Raw genomic sequence first — 23,573 nt, forward strand, 5'->3', positions numbered from 1 at the left:
TATTATGAAGATGACGGCAACCTTAAAAAAAAGTCATTGCGGTCCCTTTTAAGATCTTATTTTGATCTTCTGTCCATTTGTTCCCTAAAAATATCAAATGATTTTTTAGAAAATTATGAGCGAAATCAGTGATTGAAATAAGAATGGAAACATATGTCAAAATAAGACATGGGAAATAGAGAATAATACATGGGCGCGCGTAAATATGGAATTTCTTTTCGAGTGTTCAACTCGATAGCTCACGAGTTAGATGTCGAGTTGAACACGAGAAGAAAAATTCTATATCTACAAGCAACTATGTATTATTTTGTTTATTATGGAAACACAATAGCCCTTCATTGGCAAGAAAAGCAGACTTCATGAACGAGTGAAAATAAAACGGTCGACAATCCTCGAATAAAAATCGTCAAGAGCGTCGGCGCTAAGGCTCAAGATGAAACAATGCGTTGAATGGCCACAAAAACTACAATAGACGTAATTTTCAATGTAAAAACTTCTCAGATATTGACTTTGTCCTTACCTAAAGAAGAAATCTTCGAGGTACTCGGCCAAAATCGACCTGTGGCAAATCTTCCAGATGTCGATTTCCGTTCTCATTACCAAATGCTATCACCAGAGCCAACGAATACGTAATTTTCGGTTTTTCTTTCAACCCCTTCTAGGGAAGTATGAACGTCACTGTCTGTTAGCGATACGGATTTTTCAGTGCTTTAGCAGCCATAACCCGAGAAAATTTCGACAAAAAACCATGGATTGAGAATGGTAAAGACTTTGCCATTCATTCATCAATCTGACCAAGTGGTGCGAAAGGCGAGTTACGTGTCAGCAGCTGAATGGCGATATCAAACACAAATGAATAAATGATATATTAAATGTATTAAAATGACGTCACTGTTTGTGGAAAAATCTTCGAAACCCTACCAGCAACTCGTCGAAGTTTCGAAAATTGCAGAGGGGTTTCATGTTTCTTACACTGCGTATTAATTCTGAATCTATCTTATTCACGGGCTTATGTTCAAGCTCATTACTAATGACCTTCACTTGAAAAATATTTCGGACAATTTTCAGAAATTTTCGGAAATATTATTTACGAATTCATGTATAGTATTCGAGACTATCCAGTTTTGATCCGGTCAAACAGCAAATGGCACGGAGAGGCGTGTTCAGAAGCAAGTTATTTTTCTTTAACTTTCAAAGCAAACGAAAAGTGTTGAAAGGTACTCTCACAGACTCATCTTAAAAAACAATTATCACTAAATTTACCACTGGAAGTAATTTCAAAATAGCCACTTGTTTAAGTTATACCTTTTCGAGTTCAATACCTACTTGACTTAACTAATGTGAAACATTTGAAAGGAATTACGGGAAAAAATAAAACTCGAATTGAAAATATAAAATCCCTGAGTTAATGTTAGAGAATTAGTTTATATTAGTCCTTTAAAGATTGTCATAGAGGTAGATTTAAGTCAGAAGAGGAACAAAAGAATTGGACGAGTTATCCTAGAAATGCATGCAAATCATTTTAGTTGATATTAATTTTAGCTCATTTTGCTTGCCTACAATAGGACAATTTCGTTCGCAATCAGTGCCATTCCTTTCTATATTCGCCTATTCCAACTCCTCTTGTTCCTTCTATTTTGTGATTTCCGGGCATATTAGAAGCCGCTTTCATGTTACAATTAACAGTTAAGGTAATTAATGTGCGACAACTAGTTATTGCTGCAATTCATGCGCGAGAAAATCTTAAGTGGAAACACATGAACACCAGCGTGGAGCCAGTCAATCAAAGCCTCCGAAACCTCTAAAATCCAACATATTGATCCAAACGGTACAGTTGATCTTCAAAAGTCATCCAACTCAACAAATCAAGTTTGTCAGCAATTTTTTTCAAACTCTAGAAAAATGGCAAGCACCGATGGCGACATAGTCCCTCTGGAGGTTAGTTTCATCACCACTATCATCATCAACACCATCACTTGTCCTTTCGTAGTTCTGCTCAACGTACAGGTGATAATCGCAGTGAAAACAAGACCTCGACTCCAAACCAACAGCAACATCTTGCTGGCCTGTTTAGCGGTGACTGACGCATTAACTGGTCTCTTGGGCCAACCGTCATATATCCTGTGGACAATATTCCAATTATCAGGTCTCAGTAGCAGCAAAACAGTTGGAAGGTTTCATTTCAATGTTGCACTTACATTTGCAGTGGCTTCATGCCTTCATCTGATTTTGGTTACTTTCGAGAGGCTTGTTGCGATCAAATTTACAGTGCACTACCCAAACATTGTCACTGGTAATAACATGATGATAGCAGTGATAGTTGTTTGGATCATTGCTTTCATATGTAATATTTGTCAGGCGTTAAAGCTTTATCTAGTATTGTATTATATGGTAGGCCTTATCGGTATTTCGTGTATCCTTTTCGTTGCCTTCACATATATGATTTTGTATCATGAAACACGTCGCCACCAAAGGAAGATAAAAGCACAACAAGTGCCTCAAGAAGAGGTGGAAAGATTTACCAAAGAGAACAAGGCTCTTCAGACAACTGTGCTTGTTGTTGGTGGTGTTATCATCTGCCTTCTTCCAGTTTGTTTTTGTCTCATCGTTGTAGCTACAGGCCTTTATAGCTTTTGCCCTATCAACGGATCAATGTGGCAAACTTGTAGCATGTTAAACTCGCTTGTTAATCCACTGATCTATTGCTGGAGACAAAAAGCAATTAGGAAGCTCGTGTTTACACACTGTAGAAGAAGAACCCAGGTCGTGCAGCCAGCCACCCAATGAAGAGGGGGGATATCACAGAGGGAATGAAAAAAGAAACTGCTTTGTTTTTGTTTTATTTGAGAACTACATTTTTGATTAGGAGAGTCGATACTTTTACCACACGCATAATGTGATTCTCGAAAGCATTATCTGAACTAACGGAAACAACTTTGAAAAGAAGGGTGTTTCTTTATATTCAGGCTCAGCTTTTTTTCGCAGGCAAAGCTACCTTTAATGATTCCAGTTCTTCGTTGCTCTAAGTAAGCAATGATTGAGTTTGTTTCAGATAATTGAGTTGAAATGTTTAGTTCCTTTTTAGGGGGTTTACTTGGAAATTAGACCTTAATTATGTGGACGAAGTAATTCGCATTTTGTTTTCCTGAAACTTGAGGCAACTATGTTTAGTAATACATGTACATATGATTATAAAAGTGATTACTTTACTTTATTAGCTCTTGACGCTTTATCCGTCTCTGTGACTTTGCACCTCAGGTCACTCATGTGAAATAACATGGCTCGCACGGGCTTTTCACAGTTTACCTTTCACACGGAAAGAATGGTGTTGACATTTACCAAGAATGACACGTGGAGAAATGCCGGTTTTTTATTTTTTTCCGGTTTACAGGTTTCTTAACACCCTTCTCATCCTGTTATCTGGTGTGTTTGGTGTGTTTGAGGCCCCCTCTTAACGTTCGTAGCCAATTTGTTATTTTTTGGTGTTGCTTGTACATTCAAAGTCACAATTCAGGTGTTTTATAGCCCCTTTTTATTTTTCGGCGCAGTCATTTGTAATGAATTAAATGGCAACCAAACTTTTACTTGATGTTAAAGAAAAGCAAAAACTAAACTTGTACGAAGCTTTTGTTATGGCAACCGGCTTCTATGCATAAATTAAGCAAATGTGACTTGGTTTGAAAGCAACATCTAAACTCTTAAGAGCCTTCAGTTTAACATGAAAATCCTTGATTTCTTTTTCCCATCATCGTGGTAATCTAGAAAAATCAAACTTCTAGACAAAAGTTCCGAAACCTTCCTTAATTTCAAAGTTTTAGTTGACTTCTGGTCCCCCGTTCTCTGAAAAGGAATATCCAATCAACGTTAATAGGCAACTAACTAGATAGATAGATAGAGAGGATATTTACAATCGCTTTGCAACTGAAAAAATTGAATTACACGATTATTAAAAAGGCTAATATCAATAATAACATTGAAAAGAACTATCAGTGGTTTAAATAAATAAAACATGTCGATTTAATATTATATTCCAACAAAATTGTTTAGACTTCAAGGGCATCAAAAGTGATAAAACTATTACCAATCTTTTTGTATGGGTATATGAATTTGTGATACGCATGGCGTCTTTTGGTTATTATCACCAACATCCGCTACTTTTTTATTTACGATTTCCAGTAAATTGGAAAATGTTTGACTTCACCACTATTGTTATACTGCAAAACATAAAACTTTTCTTAGCATTGATACCACATTCTCGATATAACCATTAATAGTGTTGTGTTCCCAAATGTTGATGTATAAAGGGAGGGGGGCGGCGGAAGGGGGTTACAAATGGAACATTTCGTAGACATTAATTAAATTCTCAAAACGTGACTCAGAGAAAATTGTGATAAATTCTTTTGATTGGTTCCAGAGATTGTAAGAAGGCCAGTAATCGTCTAAGATTTCGAGTTTTCAGTAGTCTTTCTACAATACGCCGTAGCGATCGACTGAAACGCTCAGTTCTGAGATTATCAAAATAGTACCAATTGCGGATCTTGATAAAGCAGATGCAATGAATTGATAGTTAATGGCAAAATATTGCGCTTTTTTATCACCACTTATATCCGATATTTTTTTTAAATTGACTAAAACTTATTTGAAAAATAATGTAAATCATTTTCTAATCGCTTTTAAACCTATAAAAGGGTTCTCTTTATTAGCGACCACTGATTTCATTTTGATTACTGTAGATGGTGGTAGCGGCGGCTTCAATGGTGATAGACAAATGCACTGAATTCTATCCGGTGGAGGGGGGAAAACCTTGGCGGAGAGGGTGGTTGTGCCTGGAGTATTGGAGGTGGCGGTAGTTTGTTACTCTGGGGGGGGGGGGGGATGGTGGGGCTAATGAAGAGTTTTCCGTTGGAGGAGGGGAAGGATCTTTTAACAATGGGAAAAAGCAAAATGAACGTTGCAATAATAGTGCTGTACATGGTTGGGTTAAGGGATCACGTAGTTTACTTCAAATTTCCAAGAAATATAATTAAACATTACCTCAGCCGTAAATTCATTTCGTTTGAAACTTTAAAATATGTTTGAAATAGCGTAAACCACCGTGTATTTTTAAAATGCATTTGAACCCAACCAAAATCAAATATAATCGAAATAGCTACAACACCAAAGGGGCTGACTCCTCGTTTCTGCCGCACTGATTCACATCATACATAGCCGCCAATCAATCAGACATTTTTCCTTAGCAATTTTTGAGGATGATATCAGCAATATTTCAATTATTATCACTGTTATCAACATTAGGGGAAAGTTATCTCAACGGCTAGCCGGTTCATTAGTGCGAATGCTTAACAATCTACTTTTCTATTTACTAATGACACTTATTATGAAGACGACAGCAGCCCTTAAAAATGTCATTAAGTTCTACTTTAAGATCTTATCTAGATCACTTGTTCATTTGTTCCCTCAAAATATCAAACGCTTTTTTAGAAAATTATCAGCGAAATCAGTGATTGAAAAGAGAGTGGGAACATATATCAAAATAAGACATGGGAAATAGAGAACAATACTTGGGCGCGCGCAGAATTTCTTTTCGAATGTTCCGATAGCTTACGAGTGAGATGCCGAGTTGAACACGAGAAGAGAAATTCTTTATCTACAAGCAACCATGTATCATTTTGTTTATTTTATAAACGCAATAGCCCTTCACTGACGAGAAAAGCCGACTTTATTAACGAATGAAAATAAAACCATCGACATTCCTCGAATTAAAATCGTAAAGCGCGTCAACGCTAAGGCTCAAGATGAAACAATGCATTGAATGGCCACAAAAACGACAATAGGCGTCATTTTCAATGTAAAAATTTCCCAGAGATCGACTTTTTCCTTACTGAAAGAAGAAATCTTCGAGGTACTCGGTTGAAATCGACCTGTGGCACATCTTACAATGTCGATTTCCGTGCTTATTATCAAATGCTGTCACCAGAGCCACTGAAATCGTAAATTTCAGTTTTTATTTTCGTATTTTGGTTCTAGGAAAGTTTGAACGTCACTTTCCGTAAGCGATACGGTTTTTTCAGCACTCATAATCCAACAAAATCTCGACCAAAACTAAATCGTAAAGACTTTGTTGTTCATTCATCAACCTGCACGAGTGGCGCGAAAGGCGACTGACGTGACAGTAGCTGATTGGCGATATTAAACACGCGTGAAAAAATTTTTTTCTTTTTTTCTTTTTTTCTTTTTTTTTTCTTTTTCACTTTTACTGTTACGGCTTTTTCTCAGACTGGAAATCCTTGTATAACACCTTAGTTTATATGATGAATCTCTTTATCGCTCTCTAACTTCTCTGAGCCAGTAAATAGCAATAAAATTCTAGAAATTTCCCTCTGTGTAATTCCAACAACAACACGAAGTCGTACATTGCATACCCAGAACTGCAAAGAGAAAGCTAAATGAATTTTTACTCTTGAAGTGGATATTTGATTCTCTTCGATTAAGTTGTAAGAGAATCAGATCACTAAGTCAATCTTTCCTGACCAAAAGTACGTTTTCCAAAGTACATATTTACTAAGAAATTTCGTTTACTAATTGGAAGGACATCCGTAAGAAATGTGTATATAAATAATCATCAAGGCTTCCCGTTTTTCGCCTTATTTCTCTCTTTCCCTAGATGGCTGGATGCACGACTTGGTTCCTTATTCTAAATTCAAACTTCCTCATTTCTTTATGTCTCCAACAGCACATCAGTAAATTAAAAAGCGAGTTTAACATTGTCTGCATCAATACTTCGTCGATGATACAGATGAAAGGAAAAAGACCAGGCAGAAACCAAGGGGAAGAAGGCAGACTACAAGAGCACCAATCACAAAAACAGTTTTCTTAAGCGTTTTTTTCTCTTGGGGGCGACGTGTTTTATGATACAAAATCACACAAAAAAAGGCAACGAAAACGATATCAGAAATAGTGTTTACGAATTCATGTATAATATTTGTATCTGTTTTATCAGGGAGGCTATACAACTTATTACAGAAGACAAATTTAAACTCGAATTACTTACTATTAAAAATTGGATGATTACTTACAGGAAAACAGAAATTTTTTAAAGTATTTTTTTTGTTACTTACGAATTACTTACAATGGAAAATTGGATAATTACTTACAGGAAAACAGAAATTTCTTAAAGTATTTTTTTGTCAGTTAAAATGCAAATAATACATATACAAAAAATACTGCGCGGTATAACGGCATTAAAATCGAATTTTAAGTTTTCAATAATATTTCACCACATATTACACTTTTACAAAATATCACATTATCATTGTACTGAAGATGTTGATCGTTCAGTGTTGACTGTATAAACCGAAGTATGCCGGTACAATGAATGAGAGATGGCTGCGTAACTCAGATACCAGATGCACGACCCACTAATATAAAAATGTTCATTACCTTCCCTACTTTTCCCCAACGACCAGATCAACAAGAAGAAGCGGAATCCAACCCCCCCCCCACCCCTCTAACGCCCCACGCCTTTGGAGGGGTGCGGAACCCACCCAAGAACGTTCCTGAAAAAGTTCTCCGAACACTAACTGAATTAAATTTACATATAAGCTTACGAATAAGATAGATTAAAGACAAAAATTAGATATTTCGGTGGTTACACTATGAAATCGCCAATTACTGTATGGTGTGAGCCTTAAATTTGTCCAATGCTAAACATGTAACTCAATAACGGAACAAAAGCAGTCAGTTCTTCAGAATATATCTCACCGTTAACCTCGCTCTCTCCTTCCCTTGACAACAGCTACTTTACCTCCAAGTCGAAGTTGATGTTGGGTTGTTATGAAATAATTTTCAGTTTTCTCATTCAGTAATTTCATCAACCGGAACAGTTTCGCTTGAAAATACCAAGCTCTGATTAAGTGACCAAGCCGTTGAAATAGAGGACATCATAAAGATTGGGGCTAAAAAATACAAAGGGGAGTCTAACAGCTTCCGACAGCTTTCAGGGCACTTGATATGATCTCAACGCGCTCTCAGTTGTGATCCGGTCAAACAATGGGAATGGCACTGAGAGGCGTGTTCAGAAGTAAGTTACCTTTTTTTTAGCATTCAAGGCAAACGAATAGTGTTGAGAGGTGCTCTCATGGACTCATCTTAAAGAAAAATTATTGCTAAATTCATCAACATTCATTTTGGATGTAACTTCAAAATAACCACTCCTTTGAATTATATATATTTTTTAGTTTAATACCTACTTGACTTAACTAATATAAAGCATTTGAAAGGAGTTAGGTAAAACTCAAATTCACACTATAAACCCCTTGGTTGATGTTAGAGAATATATATGTTAGAGAGTATATATTAGTCTTTTAAAGAGTGCTTTAGAGGTAGATTTAAGTCAGAAGAGGAACAAAAAAAATGAACGAGTTATCTTAGAGATGTGTGCAAATCATTTCAGTTGATATTAATTTCAGCTCATTGTGCTTGCCTACAATGGGACATTTCCGTTCGCAATCAGTGCCATTCTCTTCCATATTCGCCCACTCTAACTCCTCTCGCTCCTTATATTTTGTGATTTCCGGAAGTGTTAGCAGCCGTTTTCATGTTACAATTAACAGTTAAGGTGATTAATGTGCGACAAAAACTAAAATAGAAATACTAACAATAAAAAATAGTGTCCCGTCAAATTGCCAAAAAAAAAGAAAGACAAAAAAAATGGGGGAGGCGATCTATGAGTTGAACTTTATTAGCTTTCAAATCACCATAATCAACAAAATTTATCACTGCATTATTCGAAAAAACTAGTTATCATTGCAATTCATGCGCGAGAAAATCTTAAGTGGAAACACATGAGTACCAGGGTAGAGCCAGTCAATCAAAGCCTCCGAAACCTCTAAAATCCAACATATTGATCCAAACAGTACAGTTAATCTTCAAAAGTCATCCAACTCAACAAATCAGTTTATCAGCGATTTTTTCAAACTCTGAAAAATGGCAACCACCGAAAGCGACACAGCTAAAGTCCCTCTGGAGGTTAGTTACATCACCGCTATCATCATCAACACTATCACTTGTCCCTTCGTAGTTCTGCTCAACGTGCAAGTGATAATGGCCGTGAAAACAAGACGTCGACTCCGAACCAACAGCAACATCTTGTTGGCCTGTTTAGCGGTGACTGACGCATTAACTGGTCTCTTGGGCCAACCGTCATATATCCTGATGAGAATATTTCAATTATCAGGTCTCAATGGCAGCAAAACAGTTGGAAGGTTTCACTTCAATGTTGCAACTACATTTGCAGTGGCTTCATGCCTTCATCTGATTTTGGTTACTTTTGAGAGGCTTATTGCGATCAAATTTACGACGCACTACCCAAACATTGTCACTGGTAATAACATGACGATGGCAGTGATAGTTGTTTGGATCATTGCTTTAATATGTAATTTTTGTCATGCGTTAAAGCTGTATCTAGTATTATATTACGTGGCAGGCCTTGTCGGTATTTCGTGTATCCTTTTCATTGTCTTCACATATGTGGTTTTATATCGTGAAACACGTCGCCACCAAAGGAAGATAAAAGTACAACAAGTACCTCAAGATGAAGTGGAAAGATTTACCAAAGAGAACAAGGCTCTTCAGACAACTGTGTTGGTTGTTGGTGGTGTTATCATCTGCCTTCTTCCAGTTTGTTTTTGTCTCATCGTTGTAGTTACAGGCCTTTATAGCTTTTGCCCTATCAATGGATCAATGTGGCAAACTTGTAATATGTTAAACTCGCTTGTTAATCCACTGATCTATTGCTGGAGACAAAAAGCAATTAGGAAGCTCGTGTTTACACACTGTAGAAGAAGGACCCAGGTCGTGCAGCCAGCCATCCAATGAAGAAGGGGACTTTGACAGAGGGACTGAAAAAGGAATCTGCTCAGTTTTTGTATTATATGAGAACTATATTATTGATTAGGAGAGTCGACTCATTTACCACAGGCAAAATGTGATTCTCGAAAGCATTATTTGAACTAACGGAAAAGAAGACTTTGCAAGGAAGGGTATTTCCTCAAATTCAGGCTCAGCCTTTTTTCGCAGACATAGCTACCTTAAATGATTCCAGTTCTTCATTTCTCAAAGTGAGCAATGATTGAGTTTATTTCAGATAATTAAGCTTTAGGGTGTCTACATAGGAATTAGACCTTATTTTTGTTGATGAAGTAATTCGCTTGTTTTTTCCTGAAGCTTGAAGTAAGGTAATGCTTGGTATACGTGCAGATATGATTAAAAGAATTATTACTTTACTTGATTGGCTCTTGACGCCTCTTTCCATCACTGTGATTTTGCACCTCAGGCTATTCATATAAGATATCATGGCTCGCACGAGCAGCGTCGTCTAGGGCTTTCACAGTTTACTTTCCACAGTGAAAGAATGGTATTCACATTTACCTGGAATGACGCGTCGAGAAATTCTGGTTTTTGTTCCGGTTTATAGTTCTCCCACCATCCTTTTCATCCCGTTGTTTGGTGTGGGTGGTGTGTTTGAAGACCACTTTTAACGTTTCTGGACAATTTGTTAACTTTTTGGTGTTGCTTGTACAATTAAATTCAAAATTCAAGTATTTTACAGCCCCTGCTCATTTTTTGCTGCAATCGTTTGTAATGATTCAATTGCAACCAAACTTTTGCTTGATGATGAAGAAAAGCAAAAACTAAAACAACCCTTCTATGCATATATTAAACCATACAGGTAAGTCGGTGTAAGAGTAATTAAGCAAATGTGACTTGGTTTGAAAGCAAGATCTAACTCTTATTAGCCCGCAGTTTAAAATGAAAACCCTTGATTTCTTTTTCCCGTCATTGTGGTGATCTCGAAAAATCAAACAACAGTGCCGAACCCGCCAACGAGTTCAAAGCTACTACGGTTTTACCTTATGCCAAAGGTCTGTCCGAACAGCTTCGCCGTTTCCCACAACAACAAGGCGTACGCGCTGTTTTCAAGTCGGAGACTAGGCTAAGATCTCAGTTAGTACGGCCAAAAGACGCTGTCGACCCGGCTAAACAAGATGGCGTGGTTTAAAGGATTCCCTGTGAATGCAGCAAAGTGTACATCGGAGAGACTGAAAGACCTATGCAAGACAGAATTAAGGAGCACGATCGAGACATCCGACTCTCCCGTACCGAGACCTCCACCGTTTCAGAGCATGCCCACAACACCGAACACAAGCCGCTCTGGAACGAAGTAAAGTTTATTGATCGTGACCCATATTACTACACGCGCAGGGTCAAAGAGGCAATTCACATAAGACTTCACCCTAACAACATCAACAGGGATATTGGAATAGAAATTCCAGAAGCGTGGATGCCAACGATCAAAAACGCAACAACAGGAGAGTTGTGCGACAGCGGACCGCCGAGGGAGGAAATCAATGAGTAAACAGCAAGGATCGAAATGCACCAATCAGAGCTGCTGAAAAAAAACTAAGCACAGCAGAGCATCATGCTTTATAAGATCACACATGACCAGTCGACCTCATTGCCTGAAGAAGACTAGCAGTATGCAGTCGAAACGTCGCGATCTACATCACACGTGACTACATCGTGAGACAAACGAAAAACTTAGCTTTTATTGTTATTCACCACGATGAATAACCACAGCCTTTTCTGGCTTAACATTGATACCAAATTGTCGATGTGGCCCTTGATAGTGTTGTGTTCTCAGAGATGAGATTCAGTTATTGTTACTTTTTCATATAGGAGCTAGATCCTGCAAGATCATGCAAGGTATAAGTGCGGTTATATATCCCATGATGATGGTACTTTCAAGTTTAAGCAAAACTTTATTTACTTGTTACAACTAGAATAACTTTAGGGAGAACGTTTGTGCCTGATAACAGCTAAGAATATCTTGAAAACATTCTTCGTTGGTGAATAAATTAACAGTTTCAAAAAATCGTTTCTGTGAGTTACAGAAAAGAGCCATCAGTGTCCCTAAATCGTAGGTCGATAATGGAAGTTCAACGTAAATTTTGGTAAGCATCAATAAATTTATTTCTGGTTGTCAGTATTTGCCCTTCCTTGTTCATTAAATGGATTTATGTTACAAAGTCACACCTAAGAATTTCATTCCTAGTTTAGATCTGTAAGCCAAGATGAGAAACAGATATGAATATTTCGGACCAAAAGATTCGATCCTACCTAGCGTGGATATTGAAAACTGACTGGAAAATTAAATAAGAAAGATGGTGAGTTCTGAGTTCGGCAAAGAAATCAGAGAAGGATGGTTTTCTTCTTTTCACGAGCGTGGGATTCTGAGTCCCCATGAGGAATCGAACCTCACGCCTAGTAGAATTGTCAAAATCCAAGCTTTCGCCGATCCACGACATGATCAGGGATAAAATACTGAATGAATGAATAAATCTTTCAATCGAAATTTGTGGGAGCTAGGCTTTGTTTACAGTAGATTTAACGTTTATGAACCAAAATCTGTTTGCCCCTAGCTACTACGAATTTTCTAGTGAAGTATATAGATGGAAAAAGTGAAAAGTTATAACGTGTAGAGCCGTAAATAATACTGATCTGAGTGATCTGACTGAAGAAGTAAGCAGCGTTTGCATCAATCATTATTTTAGAATTATCATGATCTATTGTCATAACATGATCACGTTCAGGATTTTTTCAGATTAATTTTTGTGACCAAGTTCCACCCTATTTAACAAATAGAGAAGCCTTGACTGTGCTCTGTTCTGTTATAAAGCACGCAGGAAGCGGCTAGAGCACGAAAGAAGTGTAGGGAGAAACACGAGACGTAGTCGAGTGTTTCTTCCCACTTCTTGAGTGCTCTAGCCGCTTCCTAAGTGCTTTATAACAGAACAGAGCACAGTCAAGGCTTCTCTATTTGTTTTATAATAAAGAATCCGTTAAATTCCCCATGTATTACTTTCAATTTTCAAAACAAACTTTATTTCCAAAGCGAAGAACAGTGTCGTCAGCATGCTCTATACTCTCATAGAGCACGCGACAATAAGCCAATCAGAATCCCTGTTAGAATGGTTCAAATAATCTGATTGGCTGTACAAGACAAAACCTGTCAAAAGTGTCAAACCATCAAAGTTCAAAAACCATCAAAGTTCACACTCTTCGATAGTTTACAAACTAAAATAATTCGGCAGGTCGAATTTAACGCTTTTGCCTGAAGTTTTTAAATCAGAATCTTGAAGTGAAATGTTCAGTGAACTTCAGCCGAATTATGGCTCATAAAAACACGCGGGTTTTTTCACATGACAAGGTCGAAAACAACCTGTTCAAGGCGAGTGTTTTTTAAATGAACGACAGCCGAATTCACCGGAACATGAAGATCGCTCGGGATGACAGCGCCGCAAAACTCGGCTGCAGTGACTGAAGTGACTTTCCACTCAACACATTGGAAAGGATATCAGAGCGAGCTCTTATTTTTTCACTCGAAGGGCGGCCGATGTAGTTTCTGAGGCTTGTTTTACTGTGATGACCGGAGATCGGCATGATAAGTGAGCCGCGATGGACTTCAGCATGATCATATTTGCTCAGACACCGTCATGATTAGTATGAATTTTAACAATTATGCCAGTTTGGTTATATTTTTCATCATTTCTGTTTTGTTTTGTTTTGTTTTTTTTAACTCTGAACTCTATAGACTATACGAGTGTTGGCTGTGTTTGATTTTCATTACCGTACGTAAGCTTGCAATCTAACTGAGCGTGAAAATCTTTAAAACTCGGAATGTCTATTTTGATTTTTCCTTTGAGGATTTTCGTATCTGCCCACGTTTTAATAACGTAAATAACGGCGCCTGGTATGTTTACAAACCTTTCTTTGGTTCTTCTGTTACTACTTGCCAGCTCGCTTGTTCCGAAATTTCACTTTCAATTATCGGAAAAAAGCTAAAAAGAAGTCCCGGAAAAGGTCGAACATGGTACAATTTGGCAGATGGCGTGACAGCTTTAGCTCAGTTCTATGTTCTATACTCTCATAGAGCACGCTCTTTCAACCAATGAGAGCGCGCGTTATATCCGAACTTTATTATAATACTCGTTAGCTGGACGCAGAGCCTGAATTCTCATTCTGAATATAAACTTCATCATATATTTTTGTCTCCAGCAGTAAATCAGTGGATTGACAAGCGAGTTTATCAACGACTTTAATCAAGAGTTTGTTGATGAAGCAAACGTCATATTTTTTCAAGTCTACAACTGAGTTCCTTCGGTCGTATTTCACTCGATTCCGAAGCAACATCTTACACCTTGCTTTAGCTGTGAATTTATCAGATTCGAGATGTTGAACTTTTCATAAATTAATCAATTACATTATTCTCAAAACACACAACAATGCAAACAAAATAGAATTTTATTGTATTCCTCAAAGGTCATGGGGACCTCGAATATTTGCCATATACGATTACTCACTAACTGAATGCACGGCGTGGGTTCTTATTCTAAACACAAACTTTCTCATTTCTTTTTGTCTCCAGCAGTATATTAGTGGATTGACAAACGAATTTATCATGGCAAACGTTTGCATCAAAGCTTCGTTGATTATGCAAACGTCATAAATTCCTGGGGTTAAAAGCATAAAACAGAAACAAACTGGAAGAAAGCAAATAAAAACAGCACCCACTACAAACACAGTTGTCTTCAGCGCCTTGTTCTCTCTAGTGAATGTCTCTATTTCCTCTAGACGGAGTTGTTGTGCTTTCATCTTCTTTTTATGGCGACTTGTTTCGTGATACAAGATCATATAAGAGAAGGTAACAGAAAAGATACATGAACTAATGACAATGCTGCTTAAAAAAAAAAAAATCTGTAAATTTTTTATTATTCTGAAAAACCCAATTATGAGAGACATGATCCAAACTAACAACACTGCTAGATTTATAGTACTATCAGTTACAATTATCAAATAGTACATAGTAAATTTCATCGCTATGAGCCGCTCGAAAGTTACCATCATCAGATGAAAGCATGAAGCTACCAGCAATGTAGACATGACATCGAAATGGAGATTTTTAATTGCTACGCTGCTACTGACACCAAGTAAAAGGAATATCTGCCACAGGATAAAGGTTGGCTGCCCAAGGAGACCAGTTGATGCGTCAATTATCGCTAAACGGGTCAGCAAGATGTTGCTGTTGGTTTGCAGCCGTGATCTTCTTTTCACGGCCATTATCACTAGCACGTTGAGCAGAACCGTGAACGGACAAGTGATGGCGTTGAGGATGAGAGTAATGACATCACTAACCTCCAGAGAAACATCTGCTGCATTGCTTTCTCCACTAGTTGTGTTTGAAGCGCTCGTGAAGCTAGCCAAGGAGAAGTTTGCCATGTCGACTTGAAATTATACTGCAAATCAGCTATGTCTTTTGGGTCTGGTCATTGGTTTATCTTTTCAATTTTAACTTTAATCTACCGCTAAAAGTAATGTGCAAATGCTTGAAAACGGAAGGAGGAAAAGGCAGAGGAAATCTAATGCTTTTTATTGTAAGTAGTTTAAGCACTCCTAAGAATGACTTCCCAGTCTATTTACACAACGACAGTACAAGATAAAACTTGCATGGAAACACTTAACGCCTATGAATCATTTTTAATCCAAGAGCGATTGAAATCACTATAGATTTTTCATCCCATTTTTAGCGGTTGCGATAACTAGAAATAGCTTGCTCGTCTCTTCATTCAGTATATCGTGCTCTAAATTTAATAAATTTTTTGCTTTGCAATTCTAGATGTAATGTTTTGTGCCTCTAAAGATCATTCTTCTTTCTTTCGTCAGCAAAGATTTGTATTCAAAGAAAAATTTTGCTATAATTCATTCGAAATTTATTTTCTTTGGCGTCACTGGATTAAAGAGGATTATTTGTGTCGAGGCTTTTTCATGGCCAGTTAAGTTTAAGTCTTAGAATCATTAGTGAGTTAAAAGCTCACTATTTTAGGTTCGTCAACCAAGTTTTATGTAAAATCTCAATTTATTTGACACCTGTCTCATCTTCGATACCATAGCCATTATTTGCTTGGGGGTAATGTTCAAACCTTCCAATTTTTCCGACCCAAGATTTCGAAATTTGAGCCAAAAAAAACACATGTTAAGCGCGTCTGGGCTGAAAATTATGAATGAGGAAACGTTTGCTAACGAAAAAAAAAGCGATGTTTACCCGTTACGGAGCCCGGTAAATTTTTTTTTTTGGAGTTGATATGGTATCTCTTTCTGAATATCACCATACGAAGGAAGGCTTTAGTCTGTCTGTTCAAGACTACCAAAAAAAGTTTATCTCTCTTATTTATTGGCGTTCTTGTTGGTTTTATTCCTTTTGCGATAGTATCAAAGTGCATTACTTGGCTTTTTATGGAGTTTATTGAGATTGATATGTAGCCTGAATTACATTAAACAATTAAGCCACACGATAACGCCTACAAATACAGGATTTGTTTCTTAGGACTACATGAAATGGGTAATTGTGCGTGTGAGGCGAGAAATCACTTTTCAAAACATGCCGCACGGGAATGAAACTCCATTGAGGTGGTTTTGGCCTGTTCCAACCTCTCGCCAAGAGAGGCAAAAAACGGCAATAGCCAGATTACAGTAAATGAGACAAGAACAGGTTACGTATGGTGTACATACAAGTTACCTAAGAAGTTATCCAGAGGGAATTTAAAAACCTTTACCACAATTGAAAGCCGTATAATAACTTTTACGTATATGTGAAAAATCTTGAGCAATTTTCAGTCACTTTTGATTGAGATTGAAGAATGGGCTGAGCTCCAAGGAAATCAATTTGACTAGGCGGCGAAAAATGTTTTCGAAAAAGCTTTCTTTTGTGTTGTTGTTGTATAATGTAGACTGAGAAGCCATTCTTAGGAGATGATTTATATATTTGCCATGGGAGGAATTACCTTTTCTTTGGCTTCTTCGTCCTTCTCTTTCTGTGAGGGGATAAAAATTTGGTGGAAACATTTGCCAAGTAATTTTAAGGATAGATCAGAGAAAAAACGCCGACCAAGATCAGGATGTAATTCGAAATAGCTGGTTGACTATAGTTTAAGAAATTCTTGGAGACTGTTAAATTAACAAGTCTAATTTTATATCAAGTGTTTTGCTTCCATAATTTCTGGATTCGCTGATGGTTTCCTTAGAAACAGACAATATTTTGAATAACAGAAAATACGAAAGGGCGAGCTTCTTGAATTGTTGAAATGGTGCTGTTAGCTGACGCCTTTTCTGAGTTCTGGGTAAAACAAATTTTGGGTCAAAGAAGATAGATTTACCGCACACCAAAACTGATCCTCACAAAACTTCATTGGAGCAAAGCAAATATCCTCACTTGGTGTACAATGTATTAAGAGGGTCTGAATGGGGGGGTCAAAATGTCGGTTGTCGGTTAAAATTTCGTTACTTTGTCGGTTGTCGGCTAAGATTTTTTACCTTTGTCGGTTGTCGGTAAATCTCAGTTAATAATTAAAAATACACGTTAATTATTCACATTTATTATGCAATTTGCCCAGTTTTAAGACTTTAAACTCTAGACGAAGTGTAATACTTGTAATAATTCATCATTTGTTTTCACTTAAACCTCGTTAACGCTGTTTTTTAATTTAGCAACGTGCTCATCTACCCCACTTTTGTTTGCAAATCTAGTATACCGATAAAATTCACCAAAGCTTTTATTATAGATGTGAATTTGTTTCCTGTCGACTACGGGGCATCGAAGTAAATCAAGAGAGGTAAATTCTACAAAGAATGAAACACCCACTCTAGCCCCTGGGATACCTAATTTTAATTTGTAAGCTACGGAAGTCTTTTTTCCGAGACGTCCACAAAAACTCACTACACTTATTATTCAACGGCTCTCGTGGCTTTTCTACGAGGTTTCTTTTTTTTCTCTTTTTTTTGCCATTTTTTTCGTTTTCTTTTTTTTTGTCATACGTATCAATCTGCACCGTTAAATGGATTTTTTAACTGTTAGTACCTCTTACATGTCGAGACGTACAAATGCACGAACAGCCCTGCCGGATCGGGTAACACACGCTCTGTTGACAACCTCTGGATGTTCTTCAAAATCTGATTCCTCGTCATCCGAATCTGTCTCATACTCATCGAATTGTACTTCTCTGTGATCCTCAAACACCTCAGTAACATCCCCTTCGTCCACAAATTGTATGCTGACAACGCGTTGTGCATTTGCTGACGATACAGTGTTTTCTTCAGGATATCAAAGCCTCTCTTCAGACTTGTCGGTGTGGTGAACGGCGTAGACAGCTGGCGGCAAGGCCCCAGCCTTATCTTTTGTGGTCTCACTCCTAACCGTCCGTTGGCGTACTGGTCTGTAACTCTCTAGCCACTCTTTGATCTGTCCTTCCATCCCTGGTGTTATGTCCTCACTTGGCAAAGGTGTCATCATAGCTATAGCAGAAAGGGGCATGGCGGATTGAGGTACCGGATAGTAGGATTTGTCATGCGTGTAGTACTTTGCTGCCCATCTAGATGTGCGCTTCAGAGATTCCTTGCAAATTGTTTCAAAATCCTGGGCATATGTAAGTACCGTAAATGTCTCGTGTTTAAGGTGTGAAACAGCGTGCAAATTTTCCACTACTGTTGTGAGCAACGTTTCGAGCAGCAGATCATCTATAAATTGGGAGTTAATGTCCATCACGTTCTTGTATAGCCTTTCTATGCCCTTTTTAAGCAAAGACACAGATACTTGCGTCTTCTGTGATACAGTTCCCTGTGGACCATTGGTTGCAGACGTCTCGCTCGACTTGTTGTTTTCTGTGTTTTCAGCCATGATTTGGGCTTTAAAAATAGCTCCACGGTTTCTTTTACCAACGCTACAAGAAGACGGCGCGAACATTGGTTGTCTTGGTTTATTTTTAAAAATACATTTTAGCCCGGCAAATTCTTTATTTTAGCACGCAAAATGCGCCACAATGCCCATCAAAGTGATAATAATACAGCTTTTAGCCGGAATTTAAAAGAAACTATCTTTACATAGCGAACGCACCAAGTGAGCGTTTTTCGTTGTAAAAACAAGGCAGTGTTTATAAACAAGGAACACCGCAGAATTTCCAAAGTAGCGAAATTTATGACTTTTGAAAATCAGGTAAACGAACTACAAGTGCTAATTCAGCCCTACCATCCTGAAACTTTTGAAGGTCTCCTTGTTGCCTTTCGTTTCTCTCGATGTCACCTCCTTCAGTCATGATCCTCTTTGCCAGATTTTCATCTTCTTTTGCTTCTTCTCGTGATTTCCGTTTCCTTCTCACCTTTTGACTCGTCACCTTTCTCTCAGTGTCGTTCATTGACTTCTGCATGCTTGCTTTTATCAGATGTAGCCGGCGCCTTCAGCAACACTACTGGCTTTCCGGTCCAGTTTGTGACCTCTTGGATAATGTGTACTAAAATATTAAATACCGTGTGTTTTAAGTTTTCTCTTTAGTAGGCTTTTGAGAAACTTACACAGTTCTTATCAGCAAATGCTCGTCAAGATGTATAAAACGTGCACATCGAGCGAAATCTCTCGTGCGTAGCTTCCCTCGAGGAGAGAATTGAATATTATTTGAACGTCTGGTTTTCAGAAACGAATAAATTTAAGGGCGTGTATAAATAAACGGGGTCTTTAATATGTTAAGCTACACTGTTGTTCATTCACCAATTAATCAGAAAGAAGCTTATAAACTGATTTACTCTACTTCTTTGTAGAGATTTTTCTTCTCAATTTTCGCATTCAAATGGACGGTGAAAAAGAAAAAAAAAACATTCCGCTCCACAAAACAACAAACAAAAAACGGTGGAACCAGAGTTTAACCACGTTAATATTTGAGCTTAATATTTAACTACAGAACTAAAGTGATTGATCAAACTCCGCTGCACGCGTTCCACACTTACCGTTGAGCTCACTGCTACTTTAATCAGATATTAAATTTGGAAGTTCAAGCTGCCATTGCCCATCCGTCACAATTGCAAAATTTTCGCATTTGCCCGCAGGCGATTTCGCCAGGCGAAATAACTTTAACGAAAATCCGCCAATTCCATATTGATGTGCCTGCTCCTTTAGTCCTAAAAACTCCGTAAGATGTTTTTTTAGTTCAGATACTCCTCTATGAGCTTCTTTGTCTACTGGGACCCTGCTTCGACGACGTTCGATGGCGACTTCTTCACCTTTTCGAAAAAACTCACGATGACTTTAGCAATCCCAGTCATGACCCGACCGCATGAACAAACAACGAGCAATAAAAAGACAACAGCAGGGCGTCTCGTCGGCTCGATTGTGATCCGCTGTTATTGAAATGAGACAGCAGGGCGTCTTGTCAGCCCGATTACGAGCCGCTGTTCCAGAAATGAGCCCACGCTGCTCACCGAAAAGAAGGATCCCGTGGATTTAAAGTAATTTGAAGACAAGAAATTCTATAATTCGGCTAAATTTGGAATTAATGTGGTTACGTCGGGTGAAGAAGGATTTTCTGAGCTAGAAATCATCAAAATGCTGTTCTTTCTGAATACAAACATCCCTATCACGTCTGACCATGTCGGTTGTCGGTTAGAATTTATTTGTCGCTAGTCGGTAATTTTTTCCCCGTTTCGTCGGTAGTCAGTAATTTTTTACGCCCTTTGTCGCTAGTCGGTTAACCCCATTCACACCCTCTATTAAGCTTACTTTTCTGCAATGCCGAACAATTTTATGTTCTATTTTTTTTATTTTAACCACATTAAAGGAAATGCTCAGTTACTACCTTAAGCTTTGTAAAATATCAGTGGTTAATTCAGTGGTTAATTCAGTTACGGGTAAACTATTTTCATGTTCTGCCAAATATCTTTGAAGCGGTTTGTGATTCGCGAAGAATAATTTTTGACAGAGACTGATTGTATATCTTCTCTTTTCTTAAAAGCATGGTCAATATATTGAGGAACCAAAATGACCAAAAATCAGAATCAGGATCTCGGAGGCGTGCGTCATAAATTGCTGAAAGGGTTTCTGTCAGTTTCATAGTAAGTGTCATTAGTGTTAAGGAAAGTAGATTGCAAAGCATTACACTACTAAAGTAGCCTCTCCAGATAATTTCCATTGACAATTGGCAGCAATGAAAATAGTGAAATATTGCTGATAGCTTTGCCAAAAATGTTTTAACAAAGATTTCTGGTTGTTTCCCAGGTATTTATGAATGTAATGAAATGCAAGTATTACATCTCATGGGAACCCTTATCACTATTTTGAGCATCGTTTTCGTAACTAACCTTCGCTACCGGAAGAAGATAAAGGCACAGCAACTGCCCCAAGGAGAAGTGGAAAGAGTTATCAAAGAGAACCAAAGAGAAATTTTCCCTATCACTGAGACATTGTGGCAAACATTTGTCACGTTAAAGTCTCTTGTTAATCCATCGCATCGGCAGAAATATTGGACAAGATGGCGGCCGCGCTTGCGCATTTCGTCCATAATGGCGTCCAAATAATATAAGAAACTGTATGGAAATTTGTAAAATTTCTAAAATATAACAATCAGGAGCTCATAGTCCCGTCTGCTCTCGATCGAGACATATTCAGTACTGATTCTGCTATTCATCAAACCTCACAGGGACTCGATAAATAAAAACCACCTACTTCCCGAACCAGTTCTTTTGTCATTGATCATTTGACCTAGGTCGCCATACGGTTCTTCAAAATCCGTCGTTCTCCATCCCAAACACTCGCCTATTACAGGAAAGTGCATCAATAAAGTCAACTGCTCTCGATCGAATTGACTGCTACATAGTTCGAAGCGTCCAAATATCCTGTAAAATTGCCATTTCCTCCCATCAAAAAAGTTCCCAACGCGCCAGAATATCCCTTATTTTCCATGCAGAGTAAGTGACGAGACGCCATGTTGAAAACTATGACTGAAATAGTTAAACACGAGCAACGCTGATCTTCGAATCGTCGGCCATATTTGTTTATGTTCTTGCAGGGAAATAAATTAGTTCTCGGTCCTTTTCGGAATAAAAATATGCCAGGCATTGAATGCAAATTCAGCAGTCTTAGCGCGAAAATTAAATTAAAGCAAATCAAAATTCTGACATTACGTCATCACTCTGCCTCGAAAAATCCCAAAGATTTACTTGCAGGTCTTCTTTTCTTTTTCTTCTCATCAAATAGAAGATCTGCGGTGCTCAAATTGTATCAGTCATGGTACGAAACACTCTTCCTTGCAGATCGAGCCGCGATCGCCGCCATATTGAATATTGAATTCTCCTTGATATTCTATTGTTCCGGAGTGTAATACGATATACCGCTGATAATTGTTAGCAGGCTCGAAATGTCCTTGATTTCTGGCGATGATTTAATACAGCAGACAAAAAGAAATAAAGAAGTTCATATTTAAAATAAGAGCCAAGGTCGTGCATCCAGCCATCCAGTGAAAGAGAAAGATACAGCGGAGAAAAAAGAAAAAAACTTCCTAATAATTTATGTACATTTTATTAGCGCATTTTCCATCCACTCGATAAACAGTTTTTTCATTAACTGTGTTCTGGGGAAGACATATTTTAGGTCAAGAAGGTTAAAATCTACTGTACGCAAAATCTGATTCTCACAAAACTTAGTTGTAGAGATGCAAACATTCTTGCCAGGAGTGCAATTTATTGAGCTTACTTTTTGTAGTTTTGGGTATGCATTGCGAACCAATTTTTAATCTGTTTTGTTTGTTTGTTTATTTTTGATAATTTTAATCATATTAGAGGAAATCGGTTGTTCCTGCCAAATGTTTGTTAAAAAAAAAAAAAACAGAGAGAAAAAGTGACTGTCCCTATTTTACGGGTAAATAATTTTTTGTTACATACTATTTGTGCAGCTGATGGTTTTTCTCCTAGAATATAGCGATATATCTATTTCTGGCTGACATTGATACACCTATACAAAATGTTTCATTTTACGTTGTGTTAATTTCCTTAAAAACATTGAATACTTTGAGGAAGGCAGAAGACGAAAAATAAGCATCAAGATCTCATAAGCGAGGTTTATAACTTGTTTGTAAGGGTAGATCCAGTTAGTTTGTCGCTTCAATTTTCTTGAAGCAAAAACACGCCAACTTTTTTCCTCTCGGCGAGCAGTTTGGGTAATTGTATCAGAGAATTTCTGAAGTTCTTTCTCTTTAACCTCACAGCAAATAAAAACGGCTTTAAACGGAGCAACCAGTTCGTTAAACTGAATTTTAGATATAAAATTTGATAATGTTGATAAAATAAAATCTTTGTCGTTGTTTTTGGCGTTCAAAGTTTCCTTTTCATTTCTTCCAACCAAAGGCATGCAGGCAATTATGCAATAGATCTTTGACCAATCAGAGTGACAGTTCATATTACAGGTCTTACCGCTTGTTCCAGTGTCGTTTTCACTACCTTCGCTTATGCCATTGTATATCAAGAAACCCGTTGCAACAAAGGAAGATAAAAACATAGCAACTTCCCAAAGAAGAAGCAGAAAGATTTGCCAAAGAAAGCAAGGCGCCGTTTAGACAACTGTGTTAGTGGTTGGAGCTGTTGTTGCCTGCTATCTTCCAATTCCTCTCTGTCCTTTCACCTTAGGATATAATAACAACTGCCCT

General features: G+C 37.7%; 4 protein-coding genes across 4 annotated transcripts; 2 read left to right on the top strand and 2 right to left on the bottom strand.

Annotated features, from left to right (window-relative positions):
- Nucleotides 1-523: 523 nt before the first annotated feature.
- LOC113679892 (uncharacterized) lies at nucleotides 524-3,192 on the top strand. The gene has a single exon (XM_027196870.2). It carries the CDS (start codon nucleotides 1,903-1,905, stop codon nucleotides 2,785-2,787), a length of 885 nt encoding a protein of 294 aa, XP_027052671.2. The 5' UTR covers nucleotides 524-1,902; the 3' UTR covers nucleotides 2,788-3,192.
- Nucleotides 3,193-8,278: 5,086 nt separating this feature from the next.
- On the top strand, nucleotides 8,279-10,266 carry LOC113679893 (uncharacterized). The gene has a single exon (XM_027196871.2). The coding sequence runs from the start codon at nucleotides 8,986-8,988 to the stop codon at nucleotides 9,874-9,876; it is 891 nt and encodes a 296-aa protein (XP_027052672.2). The 5' UTR covers nucleotides 8,279-8,985; the 3' UTR covers nucleotides 9,877-10,266.
- A 4,130-nt stretch (nucleotides 10,267-14,396) lies between these two features.
- LOC113679891 (uncharacterized) lies at nucleotides 14,397-17,725 on the bottom strand. Its single transcript, XM_089183567.1, has one exon. The coding sequence runs from the start codon at nucleotides 15,334-15,336 to the stop codon at nucleotides 14,413-14,415; it is 924 nt and encodes a 307-aa protein (XP_089039693.1). The 5' UTR covers nucleotides 15,337-17,725; the 3' UTR covers nucleotides 14,397-14,412.
- A 145-nt stretch (nucleotides 17,726-17,870) lies between these two features.
- Nucleotides 17,871-22,043, bottom strand: LOC149040094 (uncharacterized). Its single transcript, XM_089181516.1, has 2 exons — nucleotides 18,233-22,043; nucleotides 17,871-18,094 (listed from the first exon to the last, which is right to left on the bottom strand). The coding sequence occupies exons 1-2, from the start codon at nucleotides 18,851-18,853 to the stop codon at nucleotides 17,975-17,977; spliced, it is 741 nt and encodes a 246-aa protein (XP_089037642.1). The 5' UTR covers nucleotides 18,854-22,043; the 3' UTR covers nucleotides 17,871-17,974.
- Nucleotides 22,044-23,573: the final 1,530 nt, after the last annotated feature.

This window comes from Pocillopora damicornis, chromosome 9 (genome assembly GCF_964200805.1).
Source record: "Pocillopora damicornis chromosome 9, jaPocDami1.2, whole genome shotgun sequence".
Lineage (NCBI taxonomy): Eukaryota > Metazoa > Cnidaria > Anthozoa > Scleractinia > Pocilloporidae > Pocillopora > Pocillopora damicornis.

What these genes read in the sequence shown, in the direction of transcription:
- LOC113679892 (XM_027196870.2), top strand. Translation starts at nt 1,903, where the DNA reads ATGGCAAGCACCGATGGCGACATAGTCCCTCTGGAGGTTAGTTTCATC.
- LOC113679893 (XM_027196871.2), top strand. Translation starts at nt 8,986, where the DNA reads ATGGCAACCACCGAAAGCGACACAGCTAAAGTCCCTCTGGAGGTTAGT.
- LOC113679891 (XM_089183567.1), bottom strand. Translation starts at nt 15,336, where the DNA reads ATGGCAAACTTCTCCTTGGCTAGCTTCACGAGCGCTTCAAACACAACT.
- LOC149040094 (XM_089181516.1), bottom strand. Translation starts at nt 18,853, where the DNA reads ATGTTCGCGCCGTCTTCTTGTAGCGTTGGTAAAAGAAACCGTGGAGCT. An exon ending in CCGTTCACCACACCGACAAG is followed by an intron (nt 18,095 to 18,232) that starts TCTGAAGAGAGG and finishes CAATTCGATGAG; the next exon opens with TATGAGACAGATTCGGATGA.